Source organism: Orbicella franksi, chromosome 5, assembly GCF_964199315.1.
Source record: "Orbicella franksi chromosome 5, jaOrbFran1.1, whole genome shotgun sequence".
NCBI classification, from domain to species: domain Eukaryota; kingdom Metazoa; phylum Cnidaria; class Anthozoa; order Scleractinia; family Merulinidae; genus Orbicella; species Orbicella franksi.
The window spans coordinates 11,823,481-11,844,405 of record NC_138149.1 but is presented as its reverse complement, the minus strand read 5'-3'; the positions used below and the strand labels follow the sequence as shown (position 1 = coordinate 11,844,405).

Sequence of the window (20,925 nt, the reverse complement as noted above, 5' to 3'; positions counted from 1 at the left end):
GTTTTGACAATTGTTTTGACCGTTTCCTTGCAAATTACGGCATCAGGTGCAATGAGCAGTCCTTTTAGCTTTCGTCGCCTTTTACTGAAACAGGAGATCGCCTGAAAGCGTAGAAAAGACAGATCTACCAGAAACAAGGTTTGGACTTCTGTATTTGGAGCGTTTCAAACTCTGTGGACAACTTGTTAGATCTGGGTGATTGATTCAATTTGACATCAGCATAATTTGACGTTCATTTCATGCGTATATGCAACGGGTTTCCCTCACGAAATGGAATGGATGAATGAAACACCATCTTTAAATCGATTTTGAGGATTTCTGGTAGTTTAGGAAAATCGAAAGGTGTCGCAAGTTGTACTTCACGTTCAAACGTCGTCACGTAGGCACCGACCAATTCAAAGTACAAAGCAAAAAAACACGATGATTCGACAAAAATTATGGAGTGTATTATAACATGGGGCAAGAGGTGGCTAAACAGGTTCAACCGAAGGCAAACATCGTGGATTCAAGCAGTTCTACGGCTTATGCACCATTACCAAAGCATTTATACAAGAAGATGAGTCCATTAAATCGATGTGAGTACCATGAATGTTGGCATGATAGTTCTTAAATTTTTATGTAATCTTCTCTACTTCATTTGTTTTCTGCTTCGTTAATTTTGGATCGTTGGAGCATTTGACGACTTATAAAGTCGTTTGCACATTGAAAGAAAAGAAGGTGTACCAAATTTGCCTTAGCTTGTTTAAGGCAGATTCTGGCTTTCCAGATGTTGAGGTATACATGTACATAAATGTCAAGACATTTAGTCAAGACTGCTCATTAACAAGTCAAGTTGCGTAAAAACATCGACCTTATAATGATTAGCCTTTGTTTGTTATGTGTGCAATGTGTACTGTGGACGTGTCAAATAACTTTTTGTAATTAATATTGTTAAGCACATTGAAAGTCAGTTTAATCTAAATTTAGTTTAATTTACATTTATGTGACTAGTGACTTCACTCAGTGGCAGTACTGCAAAGGTGGAGTCCAATGTGTTTCATAATGAGTCGATGATTACCTGCACAGGACCCTGTACAGAATGAACTGAACAACGTGAAGTCCTGTTACCCATTTTAAAATCAAACCTAAAACAAAATTTGAGAAAGGAGTAACAAAGTGTCTCTTGGCTTTTTGGTGAATGAATCAATGAATTCTCTGAGATCCCTGAGAGAAGGACTCCATTAAAGTCAAGTGTCTAATAACCACTTGGTGCTGACAGTTTGTTTTCTGGACAATCATATTAATGGGAGTACAATTAAGGTTATAATTACAATGCAAAGGATAGTTGAAAATTCTCTCAAAATTGCATGAGTCTTTAGGTGAGTAAGTGCAATTTGAAAGAATTTTCAAATATTACAAGGAGGGGGACAAACATATGGGGGGGCTCTGAACATTGCAACACTCTGCAAAAAAATTAACAAACACCGCATCACCACAAGTAAAGTTGATGAAACACCGTCACTGCAACAGGTATTTTTAACCCTATGATTTGAACGTCTACACTGGACATACGATGTCTATACCTCAACAGGTTTCCACAAAATAAACACATTTTGGAGGAAGTCATATGTCCTGACAGAAACTAGTATTTACACAGAAATGAACTATGTAGTTCAGTTTCTTTGATCTTGGTCTGAGAAAGGTCAAACAAGAAACCACAGCACTGCAAACAATTTCCTTTCACCGAGCACCAAAGGGTGATAAACACAAACATCGCACTCCATAGGTGGGATTTTATTCACTGCATCACTGCATTAGAAAACAATAACCACAAAGCCCCATGTCCCCCTCCACAAGTAGTGTAAATCTAAATAAATTTACTTAAGCCTTCATACAACTACTCATTTGTTAATTAACCTTACATGACTGAGAAAATCACAAAAATAAATGCCCCTGTATTAATTTACACTGCAATGTATATTAAAAATCAATGATAAATTTTCATGCTGTCTGAGCCAATCACAGTGAAGAAATTTTCTTGGTCATAAAATAACTCTTTAATCATCAGTTTCAGAGAGTGAAGTTCAAAGCATGGTTCGTGTCTACAACAACCTTGCAGCTCTTTCTCCCAGAGACAAGTATATTGACAGGAAAACATTGTAAGTAAATAACTTTTAACATAATTAATTTTGTTGAGTCAGTACTTTAGGCAATAGGTAACTTGGTAATATGCATGGCGATAATAATTACCGGTGTTATATTACAGGTCTGCCTGTGATGTTCTCGACTAGCATTTTTTCCTCACTAGATTAAGTATTCTTTTTAAAGTGGCAATCGTCAGTATTAAAATATTATGTAAAGCAAAAAGAGTTATCCTCTGTGAGTGGTTCATGGCAGATGTACTTTTTTCTTTTTTTTTTTTTGATTGTGCGTGTCTGTACACTTAGGGCCTGTTTACAAGGAGGGAGGGTTACCCTAACACTCACACATTTCCTCTTTTTTTCCTTGTTGTGTTTACAAGGCAGCTAGGGTTACTTGGCTGGGTAGGTTACCTTAACCCGCCTACCCAGGTTAACTTTCTAATTGTTTCCAGACCCTTTTGGTGTAACCGCGCATTAAGTTGTCCTGGGTTGTAGGGTTACCCTACCTGTGAAATTTTGCTTGTAAATCCGGGCTATCTTTTGCCCTCCAGCTAGGGTTAACCCGCTTGCTATGGTAACCCTCCCTCCTTGTAAACAGGCCCTTATATTTGGGGAATGTCCAACATGTATTCCGTCCCTTTTTCAATCTTTTCTTTTCAGCATGGTTAGCCCAGCCACTTAGCACAACTAGCATTTGCTATTTCTTTTAAGTGGCTGTTCTCTCTTTATCTTCCTTATATTTGTACATTTAAAAGAGCACAAATAGAGATGGTTGTTGTTGCTGTAATTGTGGCCAGAATCAGTTAGCACGTCAAATGACTGTACATGCTGCTAAGAGGAAATACAGTCTTGTAACAAGGGGTGCGGGGTGTGTGTGTGTGTGTGGGGGGGGGGGGGGGAGAACTTGGTAGAAGAAATGTGGCTGCTATAAAGTTATTCTTGACTACCAAGTGCTGAAGTGTGTATTTTCTTTTTCTGTAGCATGCATTATTTTCCCTTGGATGGAGTTCTGGCTGAGAGATTGTTTACAGCTTTTGACAAAGACAGGAATGGTCATATTGACTGTGATGAGTTTCTAGGTCTGTATTAGGGATTCTGGTAAATCCAGAATCACAGTCAGAATTGTGAATACAGTTTACATGTGCATAACTTATAATCATCTATAGGACGAGGATTTGGAAAACCGTGAAAGCTTGACTGTGTGATTCTAGTTCACACACCAGTTACATCCCTAGACAAGTATTTCATTCTTACAAACTTGCACAACAAACTTAAGGTATACATCTGTTATCATGGGGTTTGAGGTGGTCTTATTTCCACTGAAATCAATGTCATAAATATTCGGTAAGCTTAATAATTTCTGAAAAGAGTTCAGTTAATGCATGTACATGCAGTTCTATAAAAGCAGCACAATTTGTTTTGGTTTTGCACTTGACTGCTTAGAGAAGACATCTTCTGTTAGATCCCGGTTGGTGAAAATGGAATGTGACATGGGATTAAATAATTTGACAAATTTCTTACTTTTACACCGGTTAAATTACAATGTAGCAGGCTTGTAAAATCACAAGACCAATTTAAGCATTAAACGATCGCTTAGCTACGGAATGTTTAAACTTCAGTGTGTTTGTAAATGAAAAGGCATACTTTCATCTGTAGGTGGACTTGCTCTGTGTCTACGAGGTTCCACAGAAGAAAGAGGGCAGATCATCTTTGACATGGTACGAAAACTACTGAAAGATTTAACTGTGCAGAATGCAGTTTCTTTCCATTCAAGAAACATTTTTTTATACCCAACATACAATAATTATAATGGTATCTTTTTGATACGGTTCTGTTAGCCACACATACTTATGGCAAGACCAAACTAGGTTGATGGATGTATGCCACTAGAAATAATTATTTACATTATTTGAGCAATTTTTGACAGAAACCAGTTTCTGCCCGAAATTGCCTTGCATTCATCATTGTTGAATTTTATACTCATGTGAATAAGAAAAATTTAACCGTCTAATAGTAATGGCCCCATCATTCTGTCCATGTCAAGTGTTTGTTCTATTTAATTGTTATTGTACTTTTTCTCGCCATGTTTCTGTCTGGACTCTTCTCTCTCGCAGTTCAACCTTGATGGTATGTAGTTGAGAGCTCGTTATATGTGAATTCTCAAGTTCCGACCAGACTGATGCGTTTTCGTATGAAATACCTTTTGATCCGTTTTTGCCTGTCGTCCGCTCTAAAACTACCGAAAACGCTGATGAAATCGGAGGTTTTCGAAAACGGTTTCAAAAGTGGAGCTTTTTGAAAACGCTCCGTTTCTAGTGTGGATAGGCGAAAACGGAGGCTTTTTAAAACGGTGCCGAAAATAGTGTCATATACTGTCGTTTCCAGCAGCGTTCAACGTATCAAAAAGTATGCGTCTTGGAATGAAAACGAATTGTTGTAGACAGGTGAAAACGAAACGAAAACGCTAGTGTGGTAAAAAAATATTTGCTTCGTTTTCGTTGAGACGAAAACGGATACATGTACTTTTGAAAACGCATTAGTGTGGCCGGGCCTTATTTTCTTTAGTCTGTCTATCCTTGACATGTGTGAAGTCTTTCTCGTAGCCAGTGAGACTGTGGAAGGGGAGAAAGTGACCCATTCACTCTTATTTATCTCAAAGTTAGTGAAAGTATCATAATGCATTATCAGCAGTTTTTTCAGAGTATGACTTCCTTCCAGATTAAATGTAACATCGGTGAAATTATCTGATACTTTTCCTGATTGAACGTTTCAATGTAATTTTCGAGATCTGGAATATGGAGAATACTCTGTTCACAACCACAGACAATCTGATGTCAGAGTGAAAGAAAGCGTACTCTTTCGGGGGCTCCCACCGGTCGACACTGGCGTCTCCCCGTGGTAGTATCCGCGTGTTCCAGTTCGGGATATTAAACCAACTCCTTTTCGATAGGCGGCCAATGAGAGGAATTCCGCTAAAAGGGCCTCATAATATTAATCCATTTCTTGCAATATCAGGTGTCTTAGGTGAGAAACTGTGAACAGAAAAAACTGGGGACAGAAAACTTACCAGTAGTTGAAATGTCCTACAACCATAAAGAAAAATTCATCTGTGGTTCTTCAATAATTAGAGAGACAAAGCATGACGTTACATCAAGCGGCAAGCGGCAAAAATTGAACTTTTGCCATCTGTCTTCAGCTGTCTGTATAGTAGAGTGAAAATATTTGTATTTGCGGTGAATAGTAGCAGACATTTTTCTATTTTTGTGTGATTTATTTAAGGATTAACAGAAAAGAATAAAAATTCAGAGGTAATCTTTGCCGTTAGTCGTCTGCCGTAAACGTCATGCTTAAACTCTCCAATATTGAACGCTTACCTGCAAACGGCATTGAAATAACATGTTCGTAACCTTACTCGTTGAAAAATTTCTGCAATTTACCACTAAGTTATTCAAAACTTTGACCTGTCTCTGTTCCATACTCTGCAAAATGAATTGCCTTCATGTTACATATTTATGGACCCTACTGGTCCAATGTAACTCCGAGTTTTTAAAATTCGTCAGATTCATCTTTGTCAATAGTCAAAAGCGGGCGAGATACAGAAACTAACAAACAGTTTACCAACTCAACCAACAAATTTCTATTTCTATCGAAATGTGTATAGACTTTCTAAAAGTCCTTTCCAATAGTTCTTTCCTGGCCTGTTGGTTTCGTCGTTCGCTCGAGGGAGATCAAGGATTAAGAAAAGGTCGACTCGTGGCAAGTCTAATATGTATACTGCTTGTCCGTTACAGGACCAACCTGCAATATTGGCTGCCTCTATCGACAAAGGCAAAAGCTGGTAATGGCAAATGTAATGTAATAAGCTCTCCATTAAACGAAGACGTGTCAGCTCCTTTTTGTAAACGAACAATTGTGTACTTTAGAGTTATTTCTCGAAAAATGGTGTAGCCTTGAATTGCCTCCTCTTCTTAAAAGAATACATTATTTGCAAAAAAATTGAGACGTTTAATTTCGGACGTTTATTTTTCGCACACTTACTATCTCATTTCGGACAAATTTCAGACAACAAAATTTGGACACTCCATATAGCAAACTAACAGTTACTCTGAATTACTTAGAAGTTGTATACTGTGCTGTAAAATAATATTTCGGACTTTTATTCGGACGGTTTTCGTTTTGGCCGACCACTTTTTTTGCAAGTACTGTTTACCCCGTGGTTATAAAAAGCTCATCATGGGTACTCTCTCTTTGGTGGGGATGTGCGGCCCGAACCTTGAAACCCTAATCCTTTATCTGAACAAAGTCTCTGATTTTCCATACCCTATTTCTGACCTGAGCGAATTTTAGACCACTAAAATAAGTACACGGCTCTAGTACATGACCGCAGGTTACCAGAAATGGCTTACCTTTGCGTAAACATTTGAGAAAGGCCACAAATTTGCCAATGTTGATAGGGAAAAAATAATTCCCTGTAAACAAAATACCCAATGCCAAGCCAAACACATACTCTATTTCAGATTAAAATGGTCAAAATCTGTACCGTTTTTCAGGCCAAAACCTCTCAAAAACCATATCCTTTTATGGCCGCATATACCTATGTAGCCCATATCAGAGAATACCCCCTGGCTCTTTGACCGCAAGCGGTATTTGAAATGTCGCGACGGCAAACTTAGTAGAAAACGCGTGGAGAATGAGCGGAAACGTGCAGAAACACATCCTATGAACAGTCTGTTTACCCTAAGTTTCTAAAAGTAACTTTCGACTACGACTAACTTATCTAGGGAATAATAAATGGTGTAGTTTTAATTGTAGACCTGTCTAAATTTAAAAAGTCCGTCCTTGTTTTGTTTTTCCCATTTGTTGGTTTTGTGACTAGTTGATAAAGTACGCAATTCGCTAAAGGTCAAATGCGTCATCTGCAGTTTTCTATTACTGATACCGGCAATTTTTTCCCTGTTAGGTTGACCTGGAAGTAAAAAAACGAAAACAAAAAAACCCCAAAAAACGTTTTTGCACAGGCGTTCTCGGAGGGCCCTCCTCGCGATGGAAAATTGTTCCTTTGTATTTGAACTTGGTTTTTTGTAACTCATGAAAGAGTAAAACTGCCCAAGTGCTGTTGTGGAACTGGCGTGACGTGACAGCAGTTGAAACGCGAAGAATTTGTAGTAACTAGCAAAACGTGACTCCGGTTTTAAAACAGAGATAGGAAATGACCCGGGGGAAATGACTTCATAACGATAAAAAATAACCCGGTGACGTCTTCCTGTACTAGGGCTGTGAATCGTTTAAAATGTTCAAACTCCTTTTCAGGGTCAGACGGAGTGAGTATTTCTGAGATCAGCGTGATGCTCAAGTCAGTCCTGTCTGCCGCAGCAAGGTGAGACAGAAGTCAGATACATATTAAGTCTTGTTATCTTTGATTACATAGCTTGTCCAAATGAAATTTGTTGATTCTACTACATGTAGCTGAATTCAATTTTATGAAAATCGTTGTGATCTTTTGTCTCTGTAGAATTATCCATGTCAGAGAGGCGGGCCATTCTCAAGGTGAGTAAATGTTTCAAAAAGCGCATTTAGCACTCTGTCTTCCCCGCAAATTGTTTTGTTAGAAAAATTCTGGGAATATATAGAATATTTTCATCCAAAAAACTGATTGGAATCTACGGAGCGTCCCTACCACGAAATGGAATTGGAGTTGTTGAGAATATTTTCATTTGAGAATAGGTTTACATACACTTTTTATGATATAATTAAATACGTGCGGATAGCTCCCGAGTTGCGTAATCCGAGTAATGAGCACTATGTCCGCTATATGTTAAACCATCGAATAACAGATTTGTTATTCCACTAGTCATTTTCTTGTATTTTGGTTTCTAGTTTTTGGAGTATCGTACCGATGACATATAAGGCGTGTGTAAATGACGAAAACAAAGTATATTTTACGCCTTCTTTACACATGGTAAATGACATAATAGTGGAATAATAAAGTGTTATATTTTTCGACTAAATGTCAGTGATGATACTGCGTTGTATTTTGTTCGTCACTAACACAGATGACGCCGAGTATCTGAAATTGTCAGAAGTGGACAGTGCTGTTGAGAACTTTGCCAGAGATGCGTCAAACCAGTGTGAAGATACCGCGGTGAGTATTTTCATCTACATCTACATTTATTGAGTCGACAGAAACCGTATACAATATCTTCATGGGTGGGGTGGGACAGGTGAGATTTGTCCCCGCCTACACGGATTCCCATGAAAATCATGGGTTCTTTCCTCGTGCCTAAATCCATTTCACGGCATTGATCGATTACAGCAAAACGTAAACAAGGCAGTGAACCAACTGGATTTTGAGACAAAAGTACGTAGCGGGTGCTATGAGCGGAAAAACACGCGTATTATACGAGTCACGATTGATTTTGTCACTTTTCATTGGTTGATAATACGCTTCGGTGATACAGATAGGCTCGATTACCAGCCGCTGTTCGGGAAAGGAGCCCGCGCTCCTCCCCCGAACTCTCTTCTCGGGGAGGAACGTACACCTGACTCGAGAAAGCGGCGGAAATCGAGCCTATGATACAGATAGATTAGATCACAAGTCTCCGAGGATGTCATGCACTGAGCTCAGCAAACGCAGAATTGACACGCGCATTCTTCTGGACAATCAATCGAAACTGCTGTAAAACAAAAACTGAGGGCATCGACGCCAATTTTTTCGCTCTTCGGAACCGACGATAAAATCTGAACTTGACGGTGGCAAATGAACACAACTTGGGGAAAAATTGACCCTGAGAAACTTACTGGCATGGCTTGCTTCAGTGGCTTCCGTCACTGATTTCTGGATAACTAACATCTGCGGCGACTGAAATTTGGATAGACCAAGAACTTTCACACTGAACTTTACTTCAGCAATCCAACTGAAATGCCAATGTATATTTGAGAGTAGTTCGGGTTGCAATTACAGTGCCGTTCAGGCAAACGATTGTTTGATTACAGTATGACATCAACTAAACAAATATGAAAGTGACAATGCGCGAACGTCACCTATTCCTTTATTCTTTCCAAGAACGTTCTAGAAGGTTCTAAAAAGTTCGGTGAAGAGATGTGAATTATGCTTCAGGCTCATCGATGCTAAAGCTAACTTAAGAGGTCATTTGTTGCCAGTAAGTTTACTGATATTACACCATCAGTGGCACTATTAATGGCTGACCCATAAAGGATATTACATGACCGCGCAGGGGATACGAATTTTATCATCGAGTGCTGATGGTATCTCTAACGAGAATGCACTGAATGAGTGAGAGATACCGGTAGCACTAGATAAAATTCGTATCCCCGCGCAGTCATGTAATGTTCTGTTTGATGAAACGTCCGAATGTAAGACATCTCAGAAAAATAGTGCCCACCTCTGCTGAGGTTGGGACTGTAATTTAAATGTGTAATTAACGCAAACTTATCTTCAAGTAATTCCGTCGTTGTAGGTCGTTATAAAAGTGTTTGTTGGTGTGGTAGATAGTCTCCATGCTATGTTTACACTTGATATTAAGGACACGATTTCTCTACTATTTGTACTTCTAGCATCATTTACATGTCGACATGTCTGTTTTGCCCCTTGTTAATTTATTCAATGCCTACTGGTACAGATGGCATTAAAGACCTTTATGATCTTGATCAAATATGAAGGAAGATTGAAACTAATCACATATAATTTGTCCAGAATGATCATAACATCTTGGTTGGAAAGTGGTTTTTCACATAAAGTCTGTCTAAAGTCTGTGTGTAGTATAATTTTCTCTACCGGCTTAAAGCAGAAACAGTGAAAAATTGAAACAGAAATCTCTGTCAGCAGAACAATATGGTTAGGAGTTCTTTCGAATTGAAAACTGAATTAACTTGGCGAAGAATGAAGTCAATGAAGTGTTTCCCTGGATGCAGAGTTTCATCGATAAACATTTTTTTGCTTTTTAAGTTCATACCATTACAAACGACTAAGCAATGCTAACATCATTTTTTTATGCCTTCTTGTATAAAAAATCCCTATATTATTTTTTTTCAAAAGACAAATAATCTGCCTCCCGCTATTATTCTCCCTTTTCACTGCGGCCAACTCTAGCGTGACTTGTCATGTGCCATGTTTACCTCTGTTTTTTTTTTTTTTTTATTGTCATGTTTTTAATTTGAGTCCATTAAACAAAACAAAATGCGATCTTTTTCAAAGGCGCGAAAGGTCAACAAAAAATACTTTTGTTAGGCAACCTGTCTCATATTGCGTGTCTGATCCAAATGATAGGTTTTCGAATTATTAGAAATTCAAATGTTCAAGTCCGTCATTAGCATTTCAAGTGTAATTCAATTGTGGATATCTTAAAGATTTCTCTGTATGCTCCGTGGAAAGAACTTTGGCACTGTTTCTCTCGCTTTACAGTGAGGGAACAGAGAGGGGATCAAAAGAAGGAAATTGCGAAAAGAAATTTAGTAAGTTTTGATAGCGAAGATAAGATATCAAGGTCTTCTGTTGTCGTTATGTGGACATGATCATTTTATACGCTTGTTCATTTTGCTAGAGATTAATTCGCGATTATGTTTTGCAGTGTAACTCTGGATAATAACGCAATATTATAGCCAAAAACGTGCCTGGCATCATCATATAACTTTGATTTCGTTCGTATATTTACGAGTTCTAATCATAGTTTAAACAGGAGGCTTTTATTTAATATTGCAGTTTTTCTGCATATAGTACTCGCGTCTTAATATTATATTTCTACTTCCATACGTTATGAGGCGTCCGCTTCGACATACTATTAGCAAAAGAATCAGATGTTTTCACGAACACATGAAGAGAAAAATAATGTGAACCGTTATGCAATTTTTTTAATTCAAATGTTATTGTGAAGACCGCTCGGTAATGCAAACAATTCTCGTATTTTATTTTTCGATTACGAGCCTCATGCTTATATTGATTCAGTGGTGAAGTCTTAGGTTCAGGTAATATAAAACGTATAGCATAATTTATGGCGGTCGAGAGTTCCTAATGGCAACGTTCGTCTCCGTTTTCGTTCTTTTTCATCCTACCGGACAGAAACGAAGATACAATTCTCTCAATCCGCTTTAATGGCGTATGGTTTTCGTACTCTATAGAGCTTTAAGAAATTTCGTTCGTGTTTTTCTACAGTTACACCATTAGTTCGCAGGTTTTCTTCGGTTTTAAAGACCGGCGTTTCTTAAATTCGCCTCGACTTTTACGTAGTTATGAAAATGGTGGTTGTTAATTCGAGATACAACGATGGCAATGTGCGAAATTCGAGAGAAGTCAACGAGAAAAACGCAGCCGTCGATTTATTCTGAATGTAGATTATTTTAATAATCTATCCGTTAAAACGGATCCAAACAAAGCTGGTTTCTAAGCAGTTGAGAGCATTGTTAGAAGTTCCGAGGCCAACCGAGCAGGGCTTGAATTGTTTCACACTCCTTTTCCGGTTAAAAGTAATCATTTTCGGAGACAGTTTACATCGAAATGGTAATTTTTCCTATTATGTTTGATTTTATTTTTATGCGAACCATTGAGCTCGAGTTCACAACAGGAAGCGATAAGTACAGATAATTATCAAGTACCAGAAACACCGCCTTTACTTCGTGTTGTTTCATTTCCAGTGCGACATTTACTCGATTCGGGCCACGTAGAAGAAAACTAACCATCAAAACGCAAACTCAGTGGGAAAAATGGACTGGTAGCTTCTCGTGACGATAATTAACGGTCTGTTTGACGTGAAAACACTATCGACTCCTCCGCGTTATATACACTCTTAAGGGCTGGCTAAACTAGGAAACATTGTTGCGGAGGCAAATGTTTCCCAGTTTAGCCAGGCCTTTATTCAATCCTTGACGACGAATTATCATAATTATAAATCTCGCTCGCAAAATTTCGCTTGAAAACTCTTTTTGCGACAACTAAACCGAAACCGTTGAAAAGCGTACAAAATTCAAATAACCAATCAACAAATGGCAAAGTTTCCTGAGAGGTACCTTGTAGGGTTTTCCATTTTGTTAAAATCTATTGTTCGTATTCTTTAATGTTATTAGTTTATGTGAGAAAAAGATCGCTATCTTTTGTTCGAGTATTCACACTGTAATTTATTTGGATTCTCGCCCAGATAGATCACACCAACAAGTTAAACAGGTTTAAAAGTGGTTTAACTAAACAGGGCTGAAAATTAGTGGCTCATACTGCGTGTGCACCCCACAGCTAAACAAGGTAAAAACTTGTTTGATGAACAGACCTTAGCAAGGTGGATTGATATTTGTCTTCCTAAGATTACTTGAAAGCGTAATTGACAAATTAGAACAACTTAAACCTGATTTAGTTTAACTGGTTTAGCTGGTGTGAATGGGGCATTAGACTCCCCCAGTCCTGAACATCTTGTTCCTCTCTGGTTCACTCTGCGTTTTAGCTGCATGTCTGCTATTTTTGTAATTATTTAGTTATTATGTTTTTTTTCATCTTCGATTCTTTTGGTTCCTGCGTCGTTCAAGTTGAATGCAGTTTTTGAATGCCGCGAGCAGTGCTCGCTACAAAAGGCGCATTCATCTGAGTTGTACCGTTTTAATAATCTATTACTGACTGCCTGACTGACTGTCCGTCTGCCTGCCTTTCTGACTGACTGTCTGACTGTCTATCTGACTGACTGTCTGTCTGTCCATAGAATGGAAAACTGACCAAAGCAGAGTTTGTAAGCTGGATGAGAAGACACCCTCTCATTGTGGACTCGGTATTTCAGCATTCCAGTATTAGAGACAAACAGTTTAACACAGGATTGCAGGTAAGGATATATCCGTTTTCTCTTGTGTTGCATAGCATTCAGTACTATCCAAAAACTGACGTTTCAGTAGGTTGTCAGAGAAACATTCTTTTGATAGTCAGCGGCGATGGCAGAGAAGAATGAACGTAAGGAAGGGGGAGGGGGAGGCCAAGAAGATAACAAGGAGACACGAAAACCAGCGGGTGTAACAAGTCTCAATGTTTTCGTAAAGAAATAATGGGCCTGTTTTGGCACAAAAAACGGCAACTTGACCTATTTTGGACACTTTTTCCTTGTATCTCTCACAGAATGGTCGTGTCCAAGAGAGTCACAGGCCACCTGGGTTTGTAACAACTACAGAACAAGGAGCACGGTACAGTATAGCCGTCATTCGTAACTAATTGAAAGACATTGGCTTGAACGCTTGCCTTACAATCTAAGGACGTTTGCAAACGTTTGCGAATTTTCCAACATAGAGAATTTTGTCAAAACTCCATCGTGGTTAGATAATGAGTTATTTGTGTCAGAAATGTGAGACAAAATGGGGGTCACCGACTTCGTTTCTAAGATAAAGCGTGGGGAGGAAAAAAATTGTTTTCGAAAACTTGGTGCACGAAACTGTAAAGATGCGCAGATACAATTACCGCGAACGTTCTTAATTGTATAAGTATTCATTCTATGACACCTCGTAGGACGTATTCATCTTAAGTATCTTCCCTTGCCTGGATTCAGACAAAGTTATGTGTGTTGTGTGATGTGTTTCTGCAGACGTACAGAGCTGCTAAGCCAAACGTGGGTTGATGGCTTACAACAGGGTGCAGAAGAGGAACAGGCTGCTAATGGTGGGTGTGGAACTCATGTGGTTTACAGTTTTAGTTCGTAAACTAAAAGTGCGATTTGCGTTTCTTTTGAAAGGCACTCATGGTCCCCTTTGTTTTATCCTTGCTGATTCTTAGTAACAATAACAAGCCGGATTTGGCGCGCTCCTTTTATTAATCAATTTAATGCCGCCATTTGTATGCGTTTGTTTTTGCAATAGAAGCCCTTATTCAAATATAATACGCCCTCATGCACAATGCGCCATCTGCAAGATGCGCCCACGTTAATTTACCTGGCAGCTGAAAACGATCCATTTTCAAGAGTTGAGTTTTATCAATCCAAGAAGATGGAAACCTAATTACGGTTTCTTGTTTAGGCAAGTACGGAATTATCGGGGAAAACAGGAAGGACACGTTAGCCCCCAAGGCCCTGCCTGGCACCCTCGGCTGGCCCTAAATAGAATCATTACAACGTGCTAGCGTATTTTTCGGGAAACTACTAATTCAGTTAAGTTAGCTACTATGATAGCACCAAACTAACTTCCAAATGAACTCCTTTCCAATCCCTTCTCATATTCTTCAGAGCCCGTGTTCAGTGGTAGTTATGCAGACGCGGATTACTTGTGGAGTCCGGTGTTCCCGGCCAGCCTAAACATGCCTTGCGCGCGTAACAGGCACTCGGTGTGTGTTTGGGGTGGAGGTGTGTTTGTGTATGGAGGCCGAGGAACTAGAGGAACACTCAAAGACTTCTGGAGATACGATATAGGTAGGTCTGATGCCTGTTTGGTGTTATATGACGTGAAAACTACTTGCAACGATGGCGGTATGCTTTCTATTAACTGAGTTTTACTACTCTTATCTCACAGCCTCCAACACGTGGAGTAACGTGCCTGTTGAAGGCGAGCTCAGACCACCGTCCCTACAAGAACATACTGCATTAACGTACAAGGTAAGACTTGCATCACCCACGGCCTTACAAATTTCAACGTCTTTCTCACGCCGAAGTCCTAACCCTAAATCAAAAGTGATCACACTGCCCTTGTCTCGGGCTTCATTGTGGAAAACATGTAACCAATAGCTTGCGCGGTAAAACTTTTAACTGGTTGCAAGTGTGTGAAAACATATCAGTGGTGGCAAGCGCGGGAAATAGGATGTAAACCAAATTTTGATTGGCTCTAGTATATTTTTTATGTGATTAGCTAGGATAGCTTTGGTCCGATTGGTACGAGCAAGTGTGATCTATGGCCTCGACTTACAATGGATTCTATTAGCCACAGCACATCGATTTAAACCAAACGTTTGACATGTTAGGCGCGTTTTGCAAACAATTTACAGCTTTGATAGACAATTAAACAAATTCATGTACACCTAGGTAACATGTTCCACTCAGTTCCTCTTTATCTATGACCAATTCTTGTTTTCTCTATTCTAGGGTAATATGTACTTATTCGGAGGTGAATTCACCGCGACGAACGAGACGCCATTATGGACGTTCAATTTTCGTAAGTGATAGCTAGTATGCTTGTTGCGTGAGATTTTGTTTCAAGTGATCTGACACATCCCCACCCTACCCCTACAGGTGAGCGTACGTGGAGAAAGCAAGCGGCAAAGTCATGGGTAAGCTTCTGTAACCACAGTGAATGAATTCTTCTTTTGCGTTCTTGAATCAGCTTTTAATTAGTGTCTGGTTGTGATTCATCAGTTTGACGTGATATATCAAACACGAAAGACCTTGTTTAACCACATTTCCAAACACTGAGAAGAGAGTTGAAAATACGACGCGTAGCGGAGTATTTTTGAACTTCGAGGTGTTTGGAAATGTGTTGAAACACTGTCTTGAGTGTTTGATATTTATCCTTAATCGAAAGTAAAACTATGGAGAAAACGGAGAAATAAAATCCTTTAAAAATCTTTGCTAGTTAACATCAGATATCCAAACACTGCCACCGTCACGATTTCCTTTCTTTAAACTTGATGAATTATTAATGAGTTTGGGAAAATAAAGTCAATACTGACTGAATTATGAAGGGAATTTCGGCTAACATTTCTGTGGAAACTCTCTCTCTCTCTTTCTAGGGTCCACGCACTCGGCGGTCACATACAGCCGTGATCCACGAGACTTCGATGTTCGTATTTGGCGGGTATATCGACATGAGAGGTGCGAGCGACGAGCTTTGGCAATACGAGCTTGGTGAGTGTCTATATGTCAGTCCTCTGTCGACACTATAGCAAAAATGCTACTAAGCTCTTTTGCCCGTGATAATTCAACGATATTCGCGTATCTCCTTCAAGAGATACGGCTAGTTCCTAGTGCTCACGCGCGGTTATTTAGCGTTTAAAATCTTCACTCCTGGGGACTGTTTAGCAAGCTCTTTCTTTCACACGGTCTTGCCTCGTAAACGAGACAACCTCATTCCCAGGGTCTCTCTCTCCCTCCCCGCCTCCTCTTGCTCTTGAGGCACAAGGTTGTACACGAGGTGGAACACTTTGTAGTTTGCATTGATTTAATACTGCCATAAACTGGTTATGTTCGATTGTTAACAAGAATAACTTGTATCTTTGGTCTTGCAGACACTTTAAAGTGGATCAGGATTAAGTGGAAAGGAGACGGACCGAGTCCACGTTACCATCACTCAGCGGCCGTTGGAGCAGCTGGTATGTGGGTGTATGGGGGCTTGGAAGGTCTACAAGCCAGGAACGATCTCTGGAGATGGAGCTTTGGTATGTCATGTTTGGTCGTCTTCTTTCGCTTTAGCTCTATTTCAATGCTTTTCACTACAGATTTCGCTTCTTTAAAAAGTGTCGGGGTTAACTAACGTTATTTTTCTTCTACTTCAAGTGAGTCACTCGTGGTCAAGGATAAAGAGTCGAGGTGGTCCCCCGGCCTTGTTTGGCCATTCTGCGATGAAGGTAAAGCTCGCGCGCATATGCGGATTATTGTGGTTTTTCATACCTCTTAGTTACAAGAAAAATAAAAATAAAAAATAAAAAAAAAAAGAGAACGTGATTTTTACCGTCACATCAGTCTCGATAGGTTTTGCCTGCGTCAAAAATATTATGACTGAGGCTATTAGTTTTATTTCTTTTTAACCGGCGAAGTTAGGGATATCATCCAGGGATCTCTCTTTCTCCTCGCTAGCCACCTCCCCTCATTCAGGTCACGAGGAAGTGAACCCCCATTTGAGAGTTATCGTAATGTTCAGACCGTCAAATTCTCCCAACTCGAACTCTGAATAATAAATGGATACCAATGAGCAGAATTTGTTTGTTGATCTTTTCGTATGTGTGACACTAGGTTGGAGATGGCATGTTGATATTTGGAGGTGAAACAACGGATGGCGCTCTACAGAATACGATGTGGCGGTTTGATTTAGGTAAGGAATTGATACAATATCGGATGATGACCGCTTTTCTTACCTCATTTTGTATTTGGACTGAATTCTATTCGATTTTGTGATAAAAGTCTCTAACATCAAGTCAGCAAATAAGTAGCCTGCTAGCACGCTTTCATGCGTTCTGGCACGAGCAAAGAGAAAGCCGCGAGGCCAATCGGCGAGGGGCCTGGCACGAGAAATGACGCTTTGCTCGCCACTAGTCTCTCGCGGCTTCGCCTTTAATCGTGACAGCGTAGGAGAACCTGCTCGCATACTAGCAAATCAGTGGTCTGGTCCCTACATTTCTTTGCTTTAGTATTTTCCTTGTTGAGTACACTAAAAAAAAATTGGATGCTGATTGGTTGAGAGCAATTACTGACTGACTGGCCAACCGACTGACGGTCTGATTGGCGGAGTGGATATGGATATGTTGTTGGATATTGACTGGGCATGTCAAACAAAACTCTTCAAAAAGTGTATCTAAAGAAAGATGTGAAATTAGTCTCGAATTAATAGAAAACGTTGTCGAGTGTAACATAACTGTAACTCATGTTGCCCTTTCAAGTATTTCATTGCAAAAAATGCAGTGATGTTCGTTTTACACAACTGTTTTTCAGATAACCGCACTTGGAGCACTGTTCACCCGCGTGGTGGAATATCCCCGCCCGTCCGCAGCTGCTTCTCGTTGGGAGTGGTTCCTTCATCCGCTTTCCTTTCCACCATTCGACCGTCTACATCTCATTCGGCCCCGCCCTGCACCCCCATGCCGTCGGGCATCTTGAGAGAAGAGAGCCTGGACAGCAGACCGACTACCAGAGGGGCATCCTGGTGTGAACCTTTCACCGGATGGGAGAGATCCGCGGCGTCACTGGGTTCCCTTGATTCCGCGGCTCCGTTACCTAGTGCAGTGGTAACATTAAATGGCGATAAACGCCGTCAAAATCATCCGGTGTCTCACTTTAGCTCCGAGGTGTACGAGAACTCAAAAGGCATGACTCTATCGGACGATTCTTTACACACAAAGCAGCAACACAGTACCACGGGACCTGAGCCTCGTCATCAGTTGAAGGCGAAGACTCTTCCCGCCCCAAGTCTCTCCTGGGACAGAAAAGGTCGAGTGCACAGCCAAGAACTGTTTAATGTCAATTCTTCTGTTAGTACGGATTTGAGGAAGAGCTTGACTCGTCCTGTTGCCTGTCTTTTGGTTCTTGGCGGAAAGACGCGTACCCAGGCAGATATGGGAAGAAGCCTTGACATATGGCGATGTGATATTGATCCAGGTATGGTGCTGTTATGATAAGTGAAAGTTTGCTCTCGTGCGCATCAAGGGCGCGCTCCGGTGTGCTATTTTTCCTAGTTGCTCATATCACCAGTCACTAAATACTATCTATGGGGTTCTGTGGGTCTTTATTGCCAAGACCACCACGATTTAGCCCTGGAAGTCAATTCTTTCCGACTGAACCACAGGTAGCCCAAGCTCACGTTCTAATAACACAGTTGTCAACCTTTGCCTGAGAGCGACATTGCGTTACGAGGGTTCTATTTAGTAAGGTCAGTATGGAAACGAACCGGTTCATTTTTAACAGTATAAATTTGAATATTTTGAGTAAAATTGACTTGCCTATACTAGTCTTGAGAACACCAACTCTTGTAACGCAATGCCACTCATGGGCAGAAGTTTACCATCATGTTTTTATCAGAACATGAGCTTGGGTCGCCTGTGACCGAACACGAACTCGTTGCTCTATAAATTTCCCCTTATGCATGTCAACAACCGTCCATTGTGAACTGATGACGATAGTTTCTTTCTTTTCAGTCAAGAAAAACCAAACAGAGCGAGTGGAAAAGATCACCGTCTCAGACAATCGTGCGACCATTCCTTCTGTTCCTTATAGTCATTTAGAGCCTGCGCCTTCTGAGAGCACCGCTGACGCTGACGACGACATGGACTCAATAGGCAGCGACTTGGTCTTGGCGGACATGTCTGATAGTGACACGCGCAGTGTGGATTTCTTATTGGACGATTATGGCGAAGTCACGAGCACGTCACGCGGCTTTCCTAAAGTGTCCGTGTGACTCGGAGACGTCATAGACAAAGCGTGTGTGGTAGATAATAATTCTATCTAGGGCACAAAATCACAATCGCCAGTTGTGATTAATTACTGACTTCTTCTAACCTATTTATAACAACTTCAAGTGAGCAAGTTATGAGAATTAAGGATTTGGTCACCCCTAGAAAAAATATTGATTCAGTCATACATAATGTGTGAAACATAAGGAGAATTTTCATATTTGTCTTGTTACAACCAGAATATTTTTTAGACTCTTAATAGGCTCGTTTCATATTAGTCTCTTATTTGACAAGGACAAAAGAAAAAAAAAACCTTTCATTTGTTTGTTTTTACTTATCTGTTAAGCTCATCCCTGTACTGAGAGCACTGTTTTTCTATTCAGTCCCGATGCGTTTTTGTTTCTAAACGAGCCTGTTGTCGATTGTTTTGTATCGTAATTGGTCGGCTGGTTTCCGCTTATATTTGTCAGTGTCCGTATATCTTCGGCTTGCAGTCGGCTTACCTTCCTTGAATTGCAAATAAATTGGAAAATAAGTCACGAGTTGCAAGCCTATTTATCAGTAAAACATATTTATAAATAAAAGTTGTATAATTTATACTGAAAGGACAAGTTTCTACCAATGACAAAAATGTTGTATAAATAGTAATTTCCACATATTTAACAAATAATTTCATATTTTACGGCGTTTGATATTGTGTTAACATTGATGTTATTTTTTCAGTCACTGGTGATTGGAAGTCGCATTAAAGGCTTGTGTAACAGGTTGTAAATGATATAAAAGTTTATATAACAGGCTCGAAATTGTGTAAGTATTAAATCCCTCTAATATGTTGCTAAGCTCTCCGATGAGAGAGAGACAAAACACAGTGCAAATATTTTGAAAGTAAGACAGTCCATGAATAAGTAAATAAAACAGAAAAATAAAATTGTAGTTTGTATAAGAAGGCTTCTTTCGATATTGCAAAAACCCCGTACAATTCAGCTTGCAGAAAGGTCATTTCCCATGTGTTCCCTAGCTTCCACTGCAAAGCTGATCATGGAAGTAAAGCCAATTGGTAACGTTTACCCAGAGTTGTCGTGACTGGTTCGAACAACAATGTGATTGGTTCAGGTTGTTATTGTCATTTTCACATGACCACCCAAGGTACCCTGGTCTTGATCTTTGGTATTTGCGAAGTTATATATCAATCACCAAAGACCGTGTTTGACCACATTTCAGACACCGAGAAGAGAATTGAAAATACGACGCCTGGCGGAGTATTTCTGACGAACTTCGAGGTGTTTGGAAATGTGGTCACACTGTCTGGAGTGTTTGATATATCTTGTTAATAGAAACCAAAACTAAGGAGAGAACAGAGAAATAAAATCGTAAAAATCTATCCTAATTAAGGTCAGATATCCAAACACCGTCACGGTCATGACTACCTTTGTCTAAACCAGAAGCATATCACCTATTCTACGTGATATGCTTCTGTCTAAACTTGATGAATTATTAATGAGTTTGAGAATTCTACTACCATTTTAATGACGTCATGGTAAAATTGTTATTCGGTACCACTCTCCCCGCTCCCGGAAAATGAAGAGGAAGAGACTTAATTTGGGAACAAGGGGTTTCCGACACTTCACAAGATCATAGTTCAGTAAGTGAGAAAGCTAGGAAGCAGAAATGACATACATCGTTTTATTTAGACGCGTGGAAGAATGTTACGTTCCCCTCTTTTCCCGTTCATGTTGTATTTTGCCCACT

At 39.8% G+C, this 20,925-nt stretch overlaps 1 protein-coding gene across 1 annotated transcript; it reads left to right on the top strand.

The window, feature by feature from the left end:
* LOC145488693 (uncharacterized) lies at positions 1 to 19,655 on the top strand. Its single transcript, XM_081467614.1, has 21 exons — positions 1 to 575; positions 2,048 to 2,138; positions 3,102 to 3,199; positions 3,777 to 3,838; positions 4,235 to 4,247; positions 7,431 to 7,497; positions 7,633 to 7,667; positions 8,174 to 8,262; positions 12,818 to 12,934; positions 13,222 to 13,286; positions 13,682 to 13,755; positions 14,315 to 14,497; positions 14,598 to 14,680; positions 15,164 to 15,233; positions 15,311 to 15,348; positions 15,808 to 15,922; positions 16,303 to 16,452; positions 16,571 to 16,641; positions 17,027 to 17,105; positions 17,723 to 18,385; positions 18,922 to 19,655. Exons 1-21 carry the CDS (start codon positions 455 to 457, stop codon positions 19,179 to 19,181), a joined length of 2,544 nt encoding a protein of 847 aa, XP_081323740.1. The 5' UTR covers positions 1 to 454; the 3' UTR covers positions 19,182 to 19,655.
* Positions 19,656 to 20,925: the final 1,270 nt, after the last annotated feature.